The sequence below is a fragment of the Anomaloglossus baeobatrachus genome, chromosome 1 (assembly GCF_048569485.1).
Source record: "Anomaloglossus baeobatrachus isolate aAnoBae1 chromosome 1, aAnoBae1.hap1, whole genome shotgun sequence".
NCBI lineage: Eukaryota > Metazoa > Chordata > Amphibia > Anura > Aromobatidae > Anomaloglossus > Anomaloglossus baeobatrachus.
The window spans coordinates 655,919,755-655,943,975 of NC_134353.1; the positions used below are offsets into that span (position 1 = coordinate 655,919,755).

The 24,221-nt window shown below is 45.8% G+C and overlaps 1 protein-coding gene across 1 annotated transcript in view; it reads left to right on the forward strand.

Annotated features, from left to right (window-relative positions):
• The window catches only part of CASTOR1 (cytosolic arginine sensor for mTORC1 subunit 1), a 116,452-nt gene that overhangs the window by 13,259 nt on the left and 78,972 nt on the right, over positions 1 to 24,221 (forward strand). The window contains exon 3 of the mRNA XM_075319960.1: positions 2,398 to 2,576. Coding sequence (XP_075176075.1) covers positions 2,398 to 2,576 — 179 coding nt within the window. The remainder of the gene's footprint in view (positions 1 to 2,397; positions 2,577 to 24,221) is intronic.

Sequence of the window (24,221 nt, forward strand, 5' to 3'; positions counted from 1 at the left end):
ATCAAGTCCACCACTCTTACACATGGAAGATCTATAGGAAACAATGTTCAAGCGCACACTCCCACTCCCTGCCTAGGAAACCGGCTACCTTTGAGCTTGGCAATGAGCGGAACACTGTAGAACTAAAAAGCCCACTGTTATAATTAAAAGTAGATTGCAAAGTTGCTTTTTTTTTTTTTTTTCTACGAGTCCTTTTGCAATTTTGCCTTTTTTTTTAATTAATGAGACGACCCTTTTAAAGGCACACTACACCCAAACATGAATAGTCAAAATAATCGGGGGGAAAAATTACCAACAGCATTTGTTTCAGAAAATCTATCAGCCTGGCAAACATTTTAGAAATCATGCAGAGAACACAGGGGTGATATCATCCATTGTCATCTGACAAACTGCTGATAGGCACACTTTGCTTTTGTGTTGGGCTCAATGTGTCTGGTTGCATTTCTCACACAGTAGTAGTAGAGGATTGGTGAGGAGCCTGACGATAGATCAGTGTCACCTTACTTTTTATTTTCATTCAAAACTTTTTATGGGGGGGGGTTCTTCTGATCTACTCCTTCTAATAAAAAGTTACTGAGCAAATAATATGAATACCATTCTAGGTGCCACATGAGATGCAGAAGCTCTCCCCTTTTGGAGAACAATGACTAAGGCAGCGTCCTCTTCCGTTTTCCAGGAACGCACTGCTCTCATGGCTTCAGATTTCCTTATTGCTGGGGAGGGATGTGCTCCTGCTTTACTGACAGACTGGACCAGCAATACTGTTACCCTGCTGGCCCATATTATGAGTTGTTGATACCCTTAAACTAGGCCGCGGCATAGGAATTGTAGTGTGACTAAGACTATGTGCCCACATTGGGCTTTTTTTTATGTGCACATAAAAAAGCATGTTATGGCAGGAAAATGCATCAGAAAAAAAAATGTGCATTTTAATTACATTTACACGGTTTTTTTTTTCATATGCGTTTTTCCATTCTTTTTGTGCTTTAAGTCATGGCAACAACTGGGTTTCCTGCGCTGTACCCTCGTGTTCGCCGCTAGGTCTCCAGTTGATCTTGGGACCTGGCTCTCACTGCCCGCAGTGGTGCCCGGAAGTTTAACCCCCTGAATGCTGCGATCAGTGCTATTGCAGCATTCAGAAGGCAGGGAGAGGGATCTCTTTCCTCTCCCTGTCGATTGGGCCCCTGGAATACGATCACAGGGACCCGATGTCTGCCATAGTAACTCTGAGTCGTCACCATAATGACCCCGGGTTACTGAGCTACAGAGAGCCTCACAGGCCATGCTGTGTGCACGGTGTGTGAGGCAAAGTGCGGCGCTATAATCCCCTATAGTGATAAAGCACTGCAGCGGATTATAGAAATGCAAGAAATAAACACATTAACAATTGGTATGCTGCTTCTTTTTCCAGCAACAAAATCTGTAAGAAAAAATAAGCAGCGTGAGCAAATTAAGATTCTTATAGACTTTGGGGGGATGCTTTTTCCTTGCTCTTATTGATTAAAATAAACAAGGAAAAATGCAAAAAAAAACCCACATGGGCCCATAGCTCTGATCTCATCCGGCTATAGACTAACAACCTGTCCAGCAATCCTGGGCTGGCTAGGTGCAATATTTACAAGCTCTATTAGATAGAACTTGCAAACCCTGCACAAGCCTGCAGCAGTGGTCAGTTGCCTAGGCGATGGGCTGTATACAATAAAATAGTACTTGTCAATCATAGCGCAACAGTCAAATTTTAGTAAAATAGAAAAGTAAATGAATGAGACTAAACCTTTTACTTTTTCTGCTTCACCTCCTTGTTAAACCAGTTTTTTATGCCTGCAAATACTTTTGGCAGCAAATACTTAGCAACCCGGATGTATGAATTCTGCCATACATGTTATAGCAGTGCCCTTCCTATCTACATAGTAGTATTAGCATTGTGTTTCCCACTCTTGAGAGTAGTTGCGGGAGATTTTATTGTTCCTGGTTTCCTTAGTAGTTGTAATCATAGCAGACTACTATCTTCCGCCCTCCTACCCTTGTAGTGATAGGTAAATTCACTGCGCACCGTTCCTTTTCCCCGATAACACTTGTAGTCTCTGCCAAGTGTGAAGGAATGGAGTGCAGTCTCGGGATCGTGCTCCGTGCACTCAGTGGTTGGGGGAGACAGCACCTGGGGGCGGAATGCATTTAGTACAGGGAGGAATACCCTTCATCTGGAGTTGTGATTAGTGACCAAGTTTATGCCAACTCGTATAAAATGTATTGTATAAATACAGGTAAATGTTTCCGTTTGGGAACGTTTCCAGGGAAGTGAGTGTATATTTGCTTTTCCTCTCAATAACGCCAGACTTATTTTTTATAGAGTCATTCTACTTTTCTATGTGTCTAATATAGATCTGTATTTGGCAGAGTTACCACAGTCCGATTTCCTACATGTGGCAGAGAATACTTGGAGGGTCCTGAATGTTCTGTCCAACGGGATCCAGACTGGAGGTGTTACAAAGATTGCCAAGTCCGTCATTGCTCCCCTGGCCGAGCACAATGTCTCGGTGCTGATGCTTTCCACGTACCAGACGGATTACATTTTGGTAAGTTAGTGAATGTTAAAGGGGTTGTCTGACCCTACAACAAATAAAAATGTTTAACAGTAATTACATCCTTTTCTTTTTCTTCTGATCACTGATGTAAATAAGCGCCACTTCCAGTTCAGAGGTGTTTCTCTAGTTTCAGCAAGATGCCGATATCACAGAGCCTGCTGACTCTTTACACTTCTCTACTGAGTCCGAGCGGACCAGCACACGGAGGGTAATACCATGCACACCTAGAAGCATGTCTGCCCCAGAATGTGAGGGCATTGCTTACGTCCCAACCCGATTGGCATGTAGCTCGGGGATGGAACAATTAGCACGTCTAGATCAATTACAGCAGTCCCAGCACCACATATCCACCTCCAGAAATTGGTTAAATGCAGCTAAGGCTATGTGCGCACTGGGAAATGGAATTTTCTTGAGAAAATTCCGCATCCTCTCAAAGATTACCGCACCCGCGGTAAAAAACCGCGGGAAACCGCACCCGAAAACCGCATGCGGTTTGCCGCGGTTTGCTGCGGTTTTACCGCGGTATTATTCGCAGTATTGCCGCGGTTTTGCCGCGTGCGGGTTGGGATGTGCTTTATTGCATTCAATGCAATAAAGCACATTGAAGAAAAAAAAAAATAATAAAAAAAAACAAAACATTTAATTCTGATAGTAGATAGACAGAAGAATAGATAGAGGGATAGATAGATAGACAGACAGATAGATAGAGGGATAGATAGAGGACAGATCGCTGCATTTCCCACGGTCGGCAGTGAGTTCACATTACCGGCCGTGGGAAATGACCGGTAATTACCTCTGCTGTCTGCTGCTTTCATTCAGCGCTGTGTCTGTTCAGCGCAGGACGTCGGACCTGTGGATTACGCCAGAGCTTTGGTGCGGGAGGGGTTAATAAAATGGTGAACGAGGCTTGTTGGTTTTATTTAAAATGATTTTTCGGTGTGTGTGTGTTTTTTTTCACTTTACTTACGGGTTGATCATGTCAGCTGTCTCATAGACGCTGCCATGATCAAGCCTGGAGTTAATGGCGGTGATCCACCACTATTAACCCCTTGTATTACCTTGCCACCACTGCTACACGGTGGCAAGAAGAGCCGAGGACACTCCGGTAGTGCCGCATAATGCATGCGACAGTGCCGGGGCAGCTGCGGCTGATATTCTCGGCTGCCGGAGGGGGAGTGAGGCGGGGGACATTAACCCTGCCCCTCTCCCTCCCCAGCCTGAGAATACCGGCCCGCCGCTGTGTGCTTACCTCGGCTGGAAGGTAAATATGCAGCGGAGCCCACGTTCTTTTTTTTCTATATTTCCGTTTTCTTTCTATGTGTGTTCTATGTGTCTGTGTCTGTGTTCTATGTGTCTGTGATGTCTGTGTGTCTGTGATCTGTGTTTGTGTTTACTCTCTGCACGGCTTCCTCTTCCTGTAATGACATCACTTCCCTGCAAAACCTCAGACAAGCGATGCACATTACCGGAGGTAAACCGCGAAATACCGCAGGGAATAACGCAGGAAAACGCAGTGAACCGCACAGAATTTGCTTCCTGCGTTATTCCCTGCGGGATTTCATGATTAACATTGGAGTCAATGGAGTGAAATCCCGCAGCGATGTGCGGAAAAGAAGTGACATGCACTTGTTTTTGCTGCGGGATTTCCGCAGCAAAACATGCAGCTGTCAAATTCCGCCCAGTGCGCACAGGATTTTTTTTCTCCATAGGATTTGCTGGTGATTCACTGCAGAGATGTTATGAACATTTTCTGCAGCGAAACACGCAGCAAATCCGCGGAAAATCCGCGGCAAAATCCGGTAAGTGCGCACATAGCCTAAATGTTCTGTTTGCTTGTAAATATAAGTGAGTTTTTAATAATTTTGGGAAAAAGTAATCGGACAACCCACCCTTAAGTCACATGTGAGTAGTATACAGTATACTAGGATTGGTGGTGATCGAGGTGTTCACTTTATTTATTGGTTTTTCTGTATAATTCATTATGTACCAGGCTATGAAATTAGTGCAGCACGTGAAATATCCATCAACATGGCATGATGTGATTTTTGGGGGACTTCTGTCTTGCTGAGACTATGAACGTCAGCCCACTCTTTCGGATTTTTATCAGCGAATCCCTAGCTTAGGGTATGTGCTCACAATGAGTTTTTATCACATTTCTGACTTTTCGCTGCATCAAAAACGCAACGTTTTACAGTTCAAGCAAAGTGGATGGGATTTATACAGTGCTGCTCACCATTATTGACACCCCTTAATTTTTTTCACACACTGCAATATTTTCAGAAATAAATGGAAATGTACGAAAGGTAAATCCTAAGGATTTTATAATTAGTGGTCCAAAGTAATACAACAAAAAATCATTGTTTATCAGCTTACATGTTGCAATTTCAAAGAAGAAACAGAATAAACAGCACATACAAAAATAAAGGCACCCCTAATTAATACTTGGTTGTCTTCTAATTAATACTTGGTTGCACTCCCTTTGGCATTGATGACAGCCTCCAAACATTTCCTGAAGCCACCTATAAGCTTCTTGCACTTCCCGGCTGGTATTTTTTCAATTTTCCTCTTCTCCCCCCACATTCAGGGAGTTTCTTGATGGTTCCATGCTTGGCAAACTTCTTAACCCCTACTCGACCGAGGACGTTCGGAACATCCTTAATCATGAAGGGGTAATCATCGCTGGCTGCTGGGGAGAGCCAGCGGCGAACCCTGCACATGTCTGCTGATTTGTACAGAAGACGTGTGCCTCGCAGGCGCAGGTGAATCTGTGATCCACCTGCGCCTGTTAACCTCTTAAATCCTGCTGTCAAAATGTGACAGCACGATTTTAATATCCGCAGCGGGTAACTCACACTTATCTGCCACCATCGGAGGCCCCGTGATGTGATCACTAGGAGCTGGTGGTTGCCATGGTAGCACAGGGTCATGTGATGACTCCTGTCGCTATCATGACTCCCAGTTACAGCCGGTACAGCGCTGACTTTAGCAGAAGAGAACCATTTCTGTTGATCTGAGCTGTGTAGCTCTGATCGGGCGAAATGAATGCGAGATCAGACTGCTGATTTTTATAGCCTCCTAGGGGCACTAGTAAAATAAAAAAATTCAAAAAGTAAAAAAAAAAAAAATAATTCAAATCTCCCCCATTTGGCCGATTTGAAAATTAAAGGGTTGAAAACATAAAAAATATACACATACATTTGGTATCGCTGCGTTCAGAAATGCCTGATCAAAATATAAAATCAATTAATCTGATCAATAAATGGCGTAGCAGCAAAAAAAATTTCAAACACCAAAATTACGTTTTTTGGTCATCGCAAATTCTGTACAAAATGCAATAATAGGTGATCAAAATATAGCATCTGCGCAAAAAGGGTACCATTTAAAAACTTCAGCTTGGGACGCAAAAAATAGATAATCACTGAGCCCCATATCCCGAAAAATTAGAACGCTACGGGTCGCGGAAAATCCTTTTGTCCTATATGGACAGTAATACCTTTAGTATTTTTATTTAGAACCAAAAATTTGATGTTGTATGTAATGTTTAATATTTCCCCTTGTTATTGAATGTGTCTATCCCTTCTGGATGTCCCAGTACTTTAAGCTCTGTCTGCTCACCGTGGGTTTGTTACCCCCCTTTTTCTGTAACATCTGATAGCACCTTATTTTTAATGTATGTTTTATAATAGCCTTAACACTTTTTTGATGAATAAAGTTATTTGCACCTTTAGCCATCTAATGCTCCTTGTGCCTGTTTGTCTTTAGGGTCGTGGAAAATGCCGCAAAAAGTGCGCCACTTTTTTTTGGACAAGCTTCTGAATTTTTTAAACCTTTTAGATAAAAGTAAACCTATATATGTTTGGTGTTTATGAACTCGTACCAACCTGAGGCACCATGTCAGTTTTACCGTATAGTGAACACTGTGAATAAAATATCCCAAAACCAATCTTGCAATAGCACTTTTTTTGCAATTTTTCCGCACTTGGAATTTTTTTTACCTTTTTCCAGTACACTATATGGTAAAACTTATGGTTTCTTTTAAAAGTCACACTCTTCCCTCAAAAAACAAGCCCTCATATGGGGAGATTGACGGAAAAATAAAAACAAAACTGAAAGGATTGTGCTCTTCAGCTGCACGTTGAGGTAGGCACCGGAAGCAGTTTCAGTAAAACGTCTAAGCTGGTTTATTTAGACTCCATAAACCGGACAGGAAATAAAAAACAGCCTTTTCCAGCATAAAGTGAAAAATAGAGCAAATAGTCTGCACAATAGTGTGGGCTCATAGTCCTTAGCGGAGAGAAACAACGCTGGAGGTCTGCACACCTCCACACACACACCCTGAATCAGACAACTGGTTTTCATTTTATCTGCCGGACCACGCCCAGGATGGGGATATGTGAGCAGCCAGTCCCACCCATCTCGCTGACTGCTCGTAAACTCGCCCCTGACACACTCTAGTAACTCTCACAGCACTATACGTCCTGGAGCCTGCTCCAAAGTAACATCATTGAGGCTACAAACCTCGATGATGCATATCTTGCCTCAAGGACCTGTCCAGCGGCCATCTTACAGTAGATTTGTTTCACTACTATGGACTTCTCTTCTTCCCCAGAAAATTGATTATGTATTATACAGGTCTGGCTGCCTTTCTAGAAAAACAAAGTATTACAGCCCTTCTGTACAAGATAATTGGCGATGGGTACTTGATCCAGAGATTTCTGATACATTTTTTGAGAAAAAAATATATTTTTGTCTCCTACGAGGACAGTTGGCAAACTTATACAAAAATAAGGTATAACCTAATGGATGTGACTTTTAGTTTTCAGCTTTTTTTAATTGTGTAACTGCATAACTGCCTTCTGTAGGAATCATGCTTTAAAGAAAAGGGCAAAGGACAAATTGAAAACCCAGAAAGTGAAGCAAAGTAAATAATTGTCAGCTTGGGGTTAATAACACTGATAGAAGACTTGCTGTTACACTCATTAAAAAGTGTTGTTTGGCCTGATAATGAGCATTTGCAGGTGTAAAATAAACCTGCTAATCTGTAACCCTTAATATACCGTAGTATATATTTGATTACTAGAATGTTTTTGGCAATATTAACCCCAAGTATAACAGCATTGGTAATGCCGATCATATTTAGAACTAGGACTGGACTAAAAAGCAGTCTTGACACACAAAATGCCCCAACCCACATACAGTATTGCCTTCCCTAACATCCCTTGCCCCCATTTCAGAGAAATAGCGGTCTATAATGTGTAGCAACTAATTTTCCCTTGACACACCTCTCACCAGTCTCAAATATGTAAACCACAGTAACAACACAAGCAGGGAGTAGAGGTATTTCCCATGAAACAATTCTGGAGCATCTTTCCTTAGAACCGTACATTGTGCCATTCTTCCGTGATTTTCCTGGCTTAATAGACAGCGGGGTGTTACCATTCCGCATGAGCTCCATCTCTGATTGCAGTCAGTCTCTTTGCATTTCTTCTCCATCTGGTTCAGACCTCCATGACAACGTTTTCTACGGCAGAGTTCACTGTGATGACACGTAACTTAATGCAGAATACAGATTCCAAATTGGCCCCCTAAGTATATGCAAATGTATCTAGAACAACCAGAATTTTCAGGAAACCAGCATGATTTGGATGTGATTAGAGAAAAAGATCCATGCAAGATGTTACTTTGCAGATTAAATTCACTGAGGCAACATGTTATATGGATAGATTTACTAATATCCCTTCAACATGGTGATATTTATGAACTAATGATTAGTACGCATTATAACTAGATTTTGTTACTCCCCATAAAATCTTTTTCTCGTAGACTTCATTTGAGGATGCAGAACCAAAGAACATCCCAAAGCTGTCCTGGGGGTGGGAATAATAGTCAAATATACTGTTACCATAGAAGTTTCCACTTCTGCCCAAGCTGCTGATCGGCGACCTGTCATCAGCAGTATTTTTCCGCCAATAGTGGCATCTGCAGAAGTGAAGATACAGATCCTGTAAAGCTTAGAAAAGTATGCACCTATAGTCCAGACGTTGTTCTACAAAATAGAGGCCCGGTGAAAAACTGCTTAGGAAGCTTTTACAGCCCAAGCAGAGTGTTCCCTTACCCTGAATGGGGGAGCACCGACACCTGCCCTAGATGGCACGTTAATGGCTAAACTAATCAACAAGCAATGCTGACCCAAGATTCGACTGGACTTCTGCAGAGCATACCAGGATGACCCACAAGACATCCGAATAGAGCTGTGAGACAGGCAGAGCTGCATAGCTCTGGCTACATCAGGCAATGGGAAAACCTCTCAGAGAGAAGAAAGCCAAAGTAACTAAAAGTAGGAGAGCAATCTCATAATTAAAGTGAAAAGGCATTGAACGCCACAACGGTGAAAGGAGGGAGCCGAACACCAGAACCTAATGTCCTGGAGAAACAGAGAGAAAACTCACTAAACAGCCAAACTGGAGAGATGTCTCAGATCGGTGCAAAAGAGGGGGGAAGACCGAAGGGCAGCAGGACTCTAAAGTGGTCTCCCAAAACCCCAGGAATATGTTGACTGTGAGTCTAACTGGGTGGGCAGTCCTGACCTTAATAATCCAAGAGAAATTCTGCGCAAAATTCTTGCCTGGGAAAGAACCTGGATCTTGGGCGTCTACCAAAGTTTAACTAGACATGCAAAAAATGAAAAGGAAGGTTATCGCCATATGAGCACTGTCTAGAGCGTCACGCCTATGTAAAATGTGCTAAATTAAATAGCAGAAAAATGATCTTTCAGGCGCCCGCTCCCTAATTCTAGTCAGACAAACCCAATCCAAAAGACAAGAGCTCTCCAAACTGCATACCTGACGATCCGGCCGCTAACCGAAATGACCAAAAAAATCTTCCTTAAATGGAGAACCCTGGAAGAGCTCTGACTGGATACTATGGATAGTGTCTGGGGGCATCTGCCTGGTGAGAAAGAATTCTGGAATCGCACGGCAGAATACTAACCTAACCCAGTAATCAAACTATCCAATTCAAGTGTGGGAAGGAGAATGCTGTTCTAATAAGGAAATGCCAAGATTCCTCTGGAATGTGGAAGAGTCCAGACGTCTGCCTTGACCCATCTCCTATTGAGGGAAGCTGTAGTGTATACAGTAGGCCTCTCGGGAGACCCTCAGAGGCTTAGGATCTACAAACGCCTTGGACGTGGATCATCTGCATGACTTGCATTAACACTTAATTGAGACGGACCTGGCCAGAGTTTCGTAGGAGGTGACCAGAACTAGGATAAGGTGAAGACCAGGACAGCATAAAGGATGAGACCAAGTAATAAACTAGCCACCCAAAAGGGGACCTCAATAGCCATTCCATGATCTAAAAGGTACAGCCCTACACAGGAACAGGAATCCTGGCGTATCATAATCAATGGCCTCCTATCAACTGATCAATGAGTGTGAGCCATCTGCATCTCTTAGGCTGGTTTCACATTTTCGTTGTTTTGACGGAAACGGAATCCAGCACAGATGCACTACAGTTCATTTATTTACAGTGGAAGCACAACACCACTTGGACACATGTGGTTGTGTATGAAGCACACAACCGCATGGTGTCGCACTTCCACTGTAAATAAATAAACTGTACTGCATCTTGCTGGATTCAGTTTCCGTCAAAACAACGAAAATGTGAAACCATCCTTACGGTTAAGCAAAAAAGACTTGCGTAAATCAGTAACTCCGGCCTCTACTCTTAAGCTGGTGTCACACATAACGACGACGACAACGACGTCGCTGCAACGTCACCATATTCTGTGACGTTGCAGCGACCTCAACAGCGACGTCGCTGTGTGTGACACATAACGATCAGACCCCTGCTGCGAAATCGTTGCTCGCTCCTGAATGCTCGAAGTCATTTTTTGATCGCTGCTATCCCGCTGCGCCATGCTGATAAGCTGATAATCCTTGTGTTTGACACCGCAGCAGCGACGCTACGCTACGTCTGAAACCACACAACGACCGTCGACGTCGCTATGATCGCTGCTCCGTCGCTGCTTTTTCTAATATGTTTGACAGCTTACTAACGATCATCGATGGCCGCTGCTACGTCACAGAATATGGTGACGTTGCAGCGACGTCGTCGTCGTTATGTGTGACCCCAGCTTTAGAGGAAATGTTGGAAATAAAGACTGGAGTCCTCAATTGAATGGGAGCCCTAGTCATTCAGTGGAAGAACTGAAACAGGGCTACCTGGACTGCTAAGAGGATGCCCTAAATTGAGAGGTCTTTTCCTGAGACACAAAATCGTCTGGAAGTTTTGAAGTGCACAAAAGACCTGTAACTACATCAAACTGAAAGGTCGTTGCCTATAGATCTGAGTCATTTAGGACGTGATCAGAGACCTATTTGTTCACCTAAAAAACAACTCACCGAGGGGTCTGAATTAGCTGAACAGACTCCTCTATGAAGAGGCAAAAGTACCTTCTGGCCCATATGTGCAAACGATCTACCAAGCAGTCTTCCACTAGACAGAGGCTCGTCTTGGACAGCAGTCTGGGTACCAGCTGAATTGTCTGCATGAGCAGTGATCCAATAGCGCAATACGCTAAGGTTTTTTTTCAAGGGAAACCAGACCATGCATAAGATACAAGCATACTAGGTTACCAGGCAGGATAGTCGAGATTGCATGGTCCTCTCTGAACTCTGGCCATACAACAGACATAGAAGGCACAGGGAATGCTATAAACCGCTAATGGCGATAGAAAGGAGGGGAGAAGCTGTCAGTACAAGTGTCAAGTCATCCCAAAAAGAAAATAGCCTACTTGATCAAAGGGTCACTAAGTTCTGAGAACGCCATAAGACTGTTAGGAATGTGACCAAGGGTGTGGAGACCCGGCCGCTGCAGGTGTGCGAAGCAAGCAAAAGGGGATGGAAGAACCACAATCCGGAGTGAACACCCAGCAAAATGGTGCTACCCATACCACTGAAAGAGGAAGGGGCAGGGCTTGTGGCAGGACAGGGTTTGGTCACCCTGTTACCCTATAAACTATCTATCTGAAAAAGAGAAAAGGTTAACCCCTTATCTGGCCTCTAAAGCTCTATAAAAGATCCGAGACCCAGACATCAGTTGCCTACAACTGACACTAGACAAAACTGAGGCAGCCTGATTCTAGCAGGCAATCTCTAATTATATGTAATACTAGTGTTCGCCACAAGGTGGCAGCAAACTATCCCATGGTTCCTTGTCCCAGTGAGACAAACAAAAAATTATTTGGGAACACGGTTGGAGGACTGACAGTGTGGATGGAGCGGTAACATACATTACACTACTGCTCCCATGGAAGTGTATCGAGGGGTGTCACACATTAATCTACTGTTCCCATAGAAGTTAGTGACGCGAGGGTCACACGTCACACCACTGCTCCCATAGAAGTGGACGGAGCGGGTCACACATTACATACATTAGATATTGTATATCCTATTACATTATGTGATACTTTCCACTGAGCCCTGTATTTAATCCTAGCGTGTTACACTTTGCTTATCTAATCGCTTTTCAGCATGTTACAGTCCACATATCTAACTTCAGCACATGCAGCACCAACTAACAGAATCTGCTCTGCTAGCTGTCCTCGGTGACCCTTTCCACATGTCAATATCTCTTTTTAAGTCTCCAAAATATGGCTCTGCACTGTGATCCTAAACTTCATCTTCCCTTTGAGACATTGGGCACATGTGAACAGATCCAGCCCACATTTAATGAAGTTGTAATGCGAGCTAGCAGTGCATTAGGTTTTCATGGCAAATGTCATCAGCTGCTCCACACAGTACTTAAAAGTGGAAAATATCAAAACTTTTATAAATTATTTTTCATATTTTACTCCATTAAAAACATTATATATACTTTTTTTTTAATTAAACCATTAATATTTTCCTTTTTTTTTTTTTTTTCTTTGTTGGAAAAAATATTTTTTGGGTTTTGCAACCTTCCCTTTAATTGCAGTTTACATTTCCATATGAATTGTGACCCCATTGGTCGGATCTCATGGTTTATTACTGTTTACATAGACATCAGCACTTTGCAGCACAGCAAATGTGCAAATTGTATTCACAGTGACTGCGACAATGTCTTGCATCTTGCATTGCCCCATCAAGAACGGCGCAAACACTTTATATGAAAAAATCTATATATCTGATATATATATATAATATATATATATATAATATATATTATAAAGAAATATTCGGTGTATTATACACAGCGCTGGAAAAAAATTAAGAGACCACTGCAAAATTGTCAGTTTTTCTGATTTTTCTCTTTATAGGTATTAAGTGAGATGAAAATTGTTTGTATTCTATGAACTACTGACAACATGTCTCCGAATTTCCAAGCAATAAATTTTGTATTTATTTTTTTAAAAATGAGAAATGGCCAAAATAACAATAAAAGCATTTCTTTCAGACCTGAAATAATGCAAAGAAAACAAGTTCATAATCATTTTAAAACAACAATACTAATGATTTAACTCAGGAAGAATTCAGAAATCAATATTTTGTGTAAGAACCATGATTTTTAATCACAGCTTTCATGCGTCTTGGCATGCTTTCCACCAATCTATCACACTGCTTATCTTATACCACTCCTGGTGCAAAAATGTAAGTAGTTCTTCTTTGTTTGATGGCTTGTAAATATCCATCTTCCGCTTGATTATATTCCAGAGGTTTTCAGTGGGGTTCAGATCTGGAGATTGGGCTGGCCATGACAGGGTTTTGATGTGGTGGTCCTTCATCCACTCATTGATTGACCTACCTGTGTGGCATGGTGCATTGTCTTGCTGGAAAAAACAGTCCTCAGAGTTGGGGAACATTGCCTGAGCAGAACGTAGCAACTGTTTTTTCCAGGATAACCTTGTATGAGGCTTGATTCATATGTCCTTCGCAAAGTTTAATCTGCCCAATTCCAGCCTTGCTGAAGCATCCCCAGATCATCACCAATCCTCCATCAAATTTCACAGAGGGTGCAAAATACTGTGGCTTGTATGCCTCTCCAGGTCTCTGTCTAACCATTAGACGACCAGGTGTTTGGCTAAGCTGAAAATTAGACTCATCATAGAAGAATACCTTACTCCAGTCCTCTATGTTCCAATCCTTATGGTCTTTGCCAAACTTCAGCATGGCTCTCCTGTTACGGGGGGCTGTCTGATAATAACCGAAAGGAGTATCAGACAGTCAGGGTCCACCGTGCAAAGACTTTGCTGCAGACTATGGCAGAGTGCAATACCTCTGTTAACTCACAGAAGGATATAATAAGAAAGTAAAGCAATTCCTCCCTTACTTGGAGGGTGTGTGGAATGATCTCTGTTAATAATCACGGAGACAAAGGCAATGTGTGCGAAATGGCACCTACCTAGGTCCGCTCTTCTAGTGGTGCAAAAGAGACGAACAGCAGCGTAAGCCGCACAAAGCTCCTACCTGCGTTCGCTCCACTAGTGTGCGAGGACACGAACCACTAGATATGGCACCTGCCTAGGTCCGCTCTTCTAGTGGTGCAAAAGAGACAAACAGCAGCGTAAGCCGCACAAAGCTCCTACCTCTGTTCGCTCCCCTAGTGTGCGAGGATACGAACAACTGCCAGACGCAGTATAAGGAACGTTACCCTAGCGGCAACGTCCACCTACGAGTACAATCACAAGGCCCAGCCAGACCATGTGCCTCAGGCACCTGCCTATGTCCGCTCCCCTAAGAGGTAAGGATACGGACAGCAGCCGAAGCTGTAAGGTATAAGAACGCTACCCTGCCGGTAGCGCTCACCTAGCATAGACAGAGGAATGCCTAGAGGAACGCGCACAGAGCGTCTACTCATATGCATGAACCAAGAGGACTGAGCATCATGCGGCGTGTGTCAGGGTCTTATATAAACTCTGTGCCTCATCCAAGATGGAGGACACCAGAGCCAATCCGCTTCCAGAACGACAGGAGTGACGTCATGCTGGCCTATCACCGAGCAAGACGTCACAAGCACATGACCAGCGACCAATCGGCATAGAAGGTGTCAGAGACATGTGACCTCGTGTCAGCGATGATGTCACCCGCACATGTGCAATGGCTCCAAGATTGGACTTAGTCTCCGGCGCTCGCATATGTGCAGTAGCAAGAAATCTGGACTTAGTCTCCAGCGCTCGCACATGTGCAGTAGCAAGAAATCTGGACATAGTCTCCAGTGCTCGCAGCAACCGTAACATCTCCTTTGCTTCTCATTGATGAAAGGCTTTTTTCTAGCTTTACATGACTTGAGCCCTGCCTCTAGGAGCCTTTTACGAACTGTTCTTGCCGTGCACTTCACCCCAGCTGCCATTTTTTCATTCCTTTTGTAGGTCACTTGATGTCATCCTGCGGTTGCTGTGTGACATTTGAATCAAATGACGGCCATCCCAGTCAGTGGAGTGTCTCTTTTGCCCTCTGCCGGTCTGTAGCTTTGTTGTCACCAATGTTTGCTGCTTGACCTTGTTGTAATGGACTGCCGTCTTAGAAATTCTAAGGATGGAGGCAGCATGACGCTCACTGTATCCCTCTGCTAGTAAAGCCAGAATTGAGCCCTGCTCCTCGCTAGCTCTGGCAGACTCCTAAGAAAGGCATGGAGTGGTGGTTCAGAAGTTCCTATATTTTACCTCCCCTTCATCCAATGGGGCTCTGCAGGTTCCCATTCTCGGGATTAATGATGGTCTAAGCACTTGAACTCCCAGTGATGCGGATATTACGTTTTTTGTAACTTTTTATTGACAAACACATCAAGTTTGTGCAAAGACTCAACATTTTCAGTACTGACCCTTATTTTTCAAGACTTTGTCCCTCATCCCTGACTTGCTTGGATATCTGCTTCTGTGTCAAATCCTGACTGATAAACTAAGCACTGATTATTCAAGAATGAGTTATCACAGTTTTTGTGCTCTTTGAGGACTGATCACAGATTCTCAATGGGATTCCGATCTGGGAGATTCCTGGCTATGGACCCAAAGTTTCAGTGTTTTAGGGTAAGTTCTCATGATCAGGAAGACACTGCGTTCTAGACGCAGTGTCATTCCTCTTGCGGGGATGCTAATGTTTTCCATGGGCGAACGTATCATCTGTGCACACAGTCAGCATTCTTGGAGCAGCGGACTTTCACTGTTTTCCTGCTGAGAGCGTTCTCATCGCCACAAGCACAAATTGACATGGTCTGGCTCGGAAGGCACACTGCATGTCAGTCAGATTACTCTGTGGAGAAAAGAAGCAGTGGGCTTTGGATTTTTATAAATCTCATCCACTGTGCTTGTACTGTGCAACGTTGTGTTTTGGTCTCAGGGAAAACATGGCTGCAACCAAAATGCTGCAAACACTGATCGTGGGAATGTGTCCTTATTCACGGGACCACTTAGTTATCACTTTAACCTTCTGGTGCTTCTTAATGCTGGAAAAAGCATTGTTCATCAAAAATTGCTTCTGAATTATTCTTGGAGGATACTCTATCATTCTTCATTCCTGTCAGTCTACTTCAGCAAAATTCTGAATGAGCCCACCTTCTTGAACTATAGTAATCTCCACACGGATGGTCTTGGGATACTTTTCTCTTGGGATGACACAGGGCTCATGGTAGGGCTCATCTTTTCTTGTCTGGACAATCATTCTTGCATATCTGCCAGATACAATACAGATGTGTATGACAAGAAGTACAAGTGAATATATCAGAATATATACAAGAATATACAGTGCCTACAAGTAGTAGTCAACCCCCTGCAGATTTAGCAGGTTTGATAAGATGCAAATAAGTTAGAGCCTGCAAACTTCAAACAAGAGCAGGATTTATTAACAGATGCATAAATCTTACAAACCAACAAGTTATGTTGCTCAGTTAAATTTTAATACATTTTAAACATAAAAGTGTGTGTCAATTATTATTCAACCCCTAGGTTTAATATTTTGTGGAATAACCCTTGTTTGCAATTACAGCTAATAATCATCTATTATAAGACCTGATCAGGCCGGCACAGGTCTCTGGAGTTATCTTGGCCCACTCCTCCATGCAGATCTTCTCCAAGTTATCTAGGTTCTTTGGGTGTCTCATGTGGACTTTAATCTTGAGCTCCTTCCACAAGTTTTCAATTGGGTTAAGGTCAGGAGACTGACTAGGCCACTGCAACACCTTGATTTTTTTCCCTCTTGAACCAGGCCTTGGTTTTCTTGGCTGTGTGCTTTGGGTCGTTGTCTTGTTGGAAGATGAAATGACGACCCATCTTAAGATCCTTCATGGAGGAGCGGAGGTTCTTGGCCAAAATCTCCAGGTAGGCCGTGCTATCCATCTTCCCATGGATGCGGACCAGATGGCCAGGCCCCTTGGCTGAGAATCAGCCCCACAGCATGATGCTGCCACCACCATGCTTGACTGTAGGGATGGTATTCTTGGGGTCGTATGTAGTGCCATCCAGTCTCCAAACGTCACGTGTGTGGTTGGCACCAAAGATCTCGATCTTGGTCTCATCAGACCAGAGAACCTTGAACCAGTCTGTCTCAGAGTCCTCCAAGTGATCATGAGCAAACTGTAGACGAGCCTTAACATGACGCTTTGAAAGTAAAGGTACCTTACGGGCTCGTCTGGAACGGAGACCATTGCGGTGGAGTACGTTACTTATGGTATTGACTGAAACCAATGTCCCTACTGCCATGAGATCTTCCCGGAGCTCCTTCCTTGTTGTCCTTGGGTTAGCCTTGACTCTTCGGACAAGCCTGGCCTCGGCACGGGTGGAAACTTTCAAAGGCTGTCCAGGCCGTGGAAGGCTAACAGTAGTTCCATAAGCCTTCCACTTCCGGATGATGCTCCCAACAGTGGAGACAGGTAGGCCCAACTCCTTGGAAAGGGTTTTGTACCCCTTGCCAGCCTTGTGACCCTCCACGATCTTGTCTCTGATGGCCTTGGAATGCTCCTTTGTCTTTCCCATGTTGACCAAGTATGAGTGCTGTTCACAAGTTTGGGGAGGGTCTTAATTAGTCAGAAAAGGCTGGAAAAAGAGATAATTAATCCAAACATGTGAAGCTCATTGTTCTTTGTGCCTGAAATACTTCTTAATACTTTAGGGGAACCAAACAGAATTCTGGTGGTTTGAGGGGTTGAATAATAAATGACCCTCTGAATAAACTTTTCACAATTTAAAAAAAAAAAAGAAATAACATTCTTTTTTGCTGCAGTGCATTTCACACTTCCAGGCTGATCTACAGTCCAAATGTCACAATACCAAGTTAATTCCGAATGTGTAAACCTGCTAAATCTGCAGGGGGTTGAATACTACTTGTAGGCACTGTATACAAATTAACATAATCACAATCCATGTAAATGGCATAGGCAGGGCCGGATTAAGGTTCGTGGGGGCCCCTGGGCAGAAAATCTGGTGGGGGCCCCATAAACGTTAACATTTTTAGCCATAACAGTAGAGCACGAACTGTAGCATTTAGATAAAAATCCAATAAACATGTATCTTAAGGCCCCGTCACACTAAGCAACATCGCTAGCAACATCGCTGCTAACGAACAACTTTTGTGACGTTGCTAGCGATGTTGCTGTGTGGGACATCCAGCAACAACCTGGCCCCTGCTGTGAGGTCGTTGGTTGTTGCTGAATGTCCTGGGCCATTTTTTAGTTGTTGCTGTCCCGCTGTGAAGCACAGATCGCTGTGTGTGACAGCGAGACAGCAACAACTAAATGTGCAGGCAGCAGGAGCCGGCTTCTGCGGAGGCTGGTAACCAATGTAAACATCGGGTAACCAAGAAGCCCTTTCCTTGGTTACCCGATATTTACCTTTGATACCAGCCTCCGCTGCTCTCACTATCAGTGCCGGCTCCTGCTCTGTACACATGTAGCTGCAGCACACATCGGGTTAATTAACCCGATGTGTGCTGTAACTAGGAGAGCAAGGAGCCAGCGCTAAGCATTGTGCGCTGCTCCCTGCTCTGTGCACATGTAGCTGCAGCACACATCGGGTTAATTAACCCGATGTGTGCTGTAACTAGGAGAGCAAGGAGCCAGCGCTAAGCATTGTGCGCTGCTCCCTGCTCTGTGCACATTTAGCTGCAGCACACATCGGGTAATTAACCCGATGTGTGCTGTAACTAGGAGAGCAGGGAGCCAGCGCTCAGTGTGCGCTGCTTCCTGCTCTCTGCACGTGTAGCTGCGTGCGCTGGTAACCAAGGTAAATATCGGGTTGGTTACCCGATATTTACCTTAGTTACCAAGCGCAGCATCTTCCACGCGGCGCTGGGGGCTTGTCACTGGTTGCTGGTGAGCTCACCAGCAACTTGTGTAGCGACGCTCCAGCGATCCCTGCCAGGTCAGGTTGCTGGTGGGATCGCTGGAGCGTCGCAGTGTGACATCTCACCAGCAACCTCCTAGCAACTTACCAGCGATCCCCATCGTTGTTGGGATCGCTGGTAAGTTGCTTAGTGTGACTGGACCTTTACCCTGATCTGCCATATTCAGATTTACAGGACTACAATACAGATACAGTCCAGGATAACTCACAGCCGTCACTTATACACACAGTACAATACAGATACAGTCCAGGATCACTCACAGCCGTCACTTATACAAAGAAAGTAGAGTAAAGGGGGCTTTACACGCTGCGACATCGCTAATGCGGAGTCGTTGGGGTCACGGAATTCGTGACGCACATTCGGCCGCATTAGCGATGCCGTTTCGTGTGACACCGATAAGCGATTTTGCATCGTTGCAATAACGTGCAAAATCGCTAATCGGTGACATGGGGGTCCATTCTCTAATATCGTTGCTGCAGTAGTAACGAAGTTGTTCCTCGTTCCTGTGGCAGCACACATCGCTCCGTGTGACACCGCAGGAACGAGGAAGCTCCCCTTACCTGCCTCCCGGCCGCTATGCAGAAGGAAGGAGGTGGGCGGGATGTTACATCCCGCTCATCTCCACCCCTCCGCTGCTATTGGGCGGCGGTTAAGTGACGCTTCAGTGGCGTCGCTGTGACGCCGCATGGACCGCCCCCTTAGAAAGGAGGCGGTTCGCCGGTCACAGCGACGTCGCCGGACAGGTAAGTATGTGTGACGGCTCTGGGCGATGTTGTGCGGCACGGGCAGCGATTTGCCCGTGTCGCGCAACAGATGGGGGCGGGTACGCACGCTAGCGATATCGGGACCGATATCGCAGCGTGTAAAGCGGCCTTTACTCACATATTTTTAATTGATCCCAATGTTAAGGCAGCCAGGGACGGCTCCAGGTTTTTGTGGTCCCCGGTTGAGTCTCAGTGGGCCCCATCCACACACAGACACACACATACACATACAGGCATACGTACATATACATATTTGAAGACAAATTCACAAAAATACATTTAAACAGACAAATATATGCACAGTCATATACACTGACATACATGCAGACACAGACGCATTACAGGTGTTAATATGGAGAAGTCACAAGCAGCCTCACTCACCTCTCCCGCTTGTATCCAGCTCCTCCAGGACATATGGCTGTGTTGCATGATGGCCATCAATAACAGACATGACTGCACACCATGCACACTGACACAGCACTGATGTATATACATCACAGGAGGGGCTGGGGCCTACAATAAATACATTACAGGAGGGGCAGGGGGCATAGACATTACTGGGGGGGCATAGACGTTACTGGAGTGGCAAACCGCTCTGGTGGCGTACACATTACTGGGATGGGTGGCTTAGCGCTCTGGGGGACCCATATAGTTCTGGGGTGCCGCATAGACTGCTCTGATTCATATATACACACACACAGCTCTGCTTCAAACACACAGCTCTGCTTCACACACACAGCTCTGCTTCACACACACAGCTCTGCTTCACACCACACATCTTTCTTCAGCTCTGCTTCACACACACACAGCTCTGCTTCACACACACACACAGCTCTGCTTCACACACACACACAGCTCTGCTTCACACACACACACACAGCTCTGCTTCACACCACAAATCTTTCTTCAGCTCTGCTTCACACACAGCTCTGCTTCACACCACACATCTTTCTTCAGCTCTGCTTCACACACACACACAGCTCTGCTTCACACACACACACAGCTCTGCTTCACACCACAAATCTTTCTTCAGCTCTGCTTCACACATAGCTCTGCTTCACACCACACATCTTTCTTCAGCTCTGCTTCACACACAGCTCTGCTTCACACCACACATCTTTCTTCAGCTCTGCTTCACACACACACACACAGCTCTGCTTCACACCACACATCTTTCTTCAGCTCTGCTTCTCTCACACACACACACACAGCTCTGCTTCACACCACACATCTTTCTTCAGCTCTGCTTCTCTCACACACACACAGCTCTGCTTCACACCACACATCTTTCTTCAGCTCTGCTTCTCTCACACACACACAGCTCTGCTTCACACACAGACACACACACAGCTCTGCTTCACACACAGACACACACACAGCTCTGCTTCACACCACACATTTCTTCAGCTCTGCTTCACACACACACAGCTCTCTTTCACACACACTCACACACAGCTCTGCTTCACACACAGACACACAGCTCTGCTTCACACCACACATATTTCTTCAGCTCTGCTTCACACACAGCTCTGCTTCACACACACAGCTCTCTTTCACACACACACACACACACAGCTCTGCTTCACACCACACATTTCTTCAGCTCTGCTTCACACACAGCTCTGCTTCACACACACACAGCTCTCTTTCACACACACACTCACACACACAGCTCTGCTTCACACACACACTCACACACACAGCTGCTTCACACCACACATTTCTTCAGCTCTGCTTCACACACAGCTCTGCTTCACACACACACAGCTCTCTTTCACACTCACACACACAGCTCTGCTTCACACACAGACACACACACACACAGCTCTGCTTCACACCTCACATATTTCTTCAGCTCTGCTTCACACACAGCTCTGCTTCACACACACACAGCTCTCTTTCACACACACACACACACACAGCTCTGCTTCACACACACAGCTCTGCTTCACACACACACAGCTCTCTTTCACACACACACTCACACACACAGCTCTGCTTCACACACACAGCTCTGCATCACACACACAGCTCTGCTTCACACACACAGCTCTGCTTCACACACACAGCTCTGCTTCACACACACAGCTCTGCATCACACACACAGCTCTGCATCACACCACACAGCTCTGCATCACACCACACAGCTCTGCATCACACCACACAGCTCTGCATCACACCACACAGCTCTGCATCACACCACACAGCTCTGCATCACACCACACAGCTCTGCATCACACCACACAGCTCTGCATCACACCACACAGCTCTGCATCACACCACACATCTTTCTTCAGCTCTGTCCCTACCTGCTCTGATGCCATCCTCCTGCTGCTCCGGTATAGGCCGCCATCGTCCTGCTGCTGTTCCGGTGCCGCGGCCATTCTCCTGCTCCGGTTAGTCTCCTCTCCTGGCCGCGGCGTGGGTCTTCGCGGCCGGCCGCGCGCGTGGGGGTCCTCTCCTCCGCGGCCGGCCGCGCGCGTGGGTCCTCTCCTCCGCGGCCGGCCAGCCAGCCGGCCGCCCGCGTGGGTCCTCTCCTCCGCAGCCGGCCGCCCGCGTGGGTCCTCTCCTCCGCGGCCGGTCAGCCGGCCGCGCGCGTGGGTCTTCTCCGCGGCGGCGTCCTGCTGTGACGTCCGCGGCGGCGTCCTGCTGTGACGTCCGCGGCGGCGTCCTGCTGTGACGTCCGCGGCGGCGTCCTGCTGTGACGTCCGCGGCGGCGTCCTGCTGTGACGTCCGCGGCGGCGTCCTGCTGTGACGTCCGCAGCATTGGACGCCGCAGCAGAGCAGGGAGCAGGCACACCTCTGACCCCGGAAGTACAAACGATGGTACTTCCGAGGTCAATCAGCGTCCTGTGCCCGCAGCTTGTTTTTGCGTCTTAGAGACGCAGATACAAATAAATGTAGGTGCCCCCCCCCCCCCCCCCTGAAAACACAGCTGATTTAGACTGTCTTAACGGAGGGGGAGCGGGTGTGAAGAAAAGAAAAAAAAAATTGCTGACGGGTGGCAAGTATGGCCCTGGTGGTGGGGGCCCCCTTGGAAGCTCTTTTGGTGGGGGCCCCGGGGCTGAAGCCCCGCCTGCCCCGCCTATAATCCGGCCCTGGGCATAGGTATAATATAATTGCAAACAACATTAAAGGGAACCTGTCAGATCCCATATACGTTTTAACTTACAAGCAGGGTGATGTGTGGCCTAGAAACCCCTTCCTATCCATCCCTGTGTTGTAATATTGTGTAATATGAATTTAGAAAAAAATGTTTTATAACTTACGTGTTCCCCATGTAAACAGAGGCTCTAGTTCCCTGGGTTTCACTTAGCCCTTTGGGCGCTTCCATGCTTTCTGTGGTATCACTCCCTTGAGGGTGTTACCATGGATTTACATGACGACGTCACAGTCAGCCCCCGGAGATCCTGCGCGTGTGCACTTCTCATTCGCACAGCCTTCTAATCCGGATGTTTACTTGTTGTCTTTAGACGCGCTCTGTGCATGGTCGGAATCGCAGTAGTCTTTTGAGCATGCGCAGTGCGCTTGTGAAACCGACAAGCAAACACCTGAATAACAAGGCTGGGCGAATGGCAATTGCACACGCGCGGGATCTCCAGGAGCTGATGGTGATGTCACTCATGTAAATTTATGGTATCACACCAACAGGGTCGTGATATCACGGAAAGCATGCAAACGCCCACGGAGCGAAGCGATGCCCAGGGGACTAGACCCTATGCTCTATTTACATAGGGAAAACATAAGTTATAAAACTTTTTTTATAATTTCATATTATACAATATTACAACACAGGGATGGGTAGGAAGAGGTTTCTAGGCCACACATCACCGTGCTTGTAGGTTAGAACGCATATGGAACCTGACAGGTTCCCTTTACAGTAAGTATTTTTTTCACAATAATTTGTCACATCAATATGACACGAGGATAACAGAGGAAGCACAAAAAAAAGCAATAGCAGACTCAGTCAAGGGCACTTTACACGCAGCGATATCGCTATCGATATTGCTAGAGAGCGTACCCGCCCTCGTCGATTATACGTTACGGGCACATCGCTGCCCATGGCGCACAACATCGCTTACTCCTGTCACACATACTTACCTGACTAGCGACATCGCTGTGGCCGGCTAACCGCCTCCTTTCTAAGGGGCCGGTTCGTGCGGCGTCACTAAGCGGCCGCCCAATAGAAGCGGAGGGGCGGAGATGAATGGGACGAACATCCCGCACATCTTCTTCCTTCCTCATTGCGGGCGGCCGCAGGTAAGGTGATGTGCCTCATTCCTGCGGTGTCACACATAGCGATGTGTGCTGCCACAGGAACGACGAACATCGTACCTGCAGCAGCGACGATAATCGGGAAAGGAACAACGCATCAACGATCAACGATTAGGTAAGTAATTTTGATCGTTAACGGTCATTCATGCGTTTCACACGCAACAACGTCGCTAACCAGGCTGGATGTGCGTCACGAATTCCGTGACCCCAATGACATCTCGTTAGCGATGTTGTTGCGTGTAAAGCGGCCTTTAGTGTATATAGGTATACCTGTGTTTGCTAAG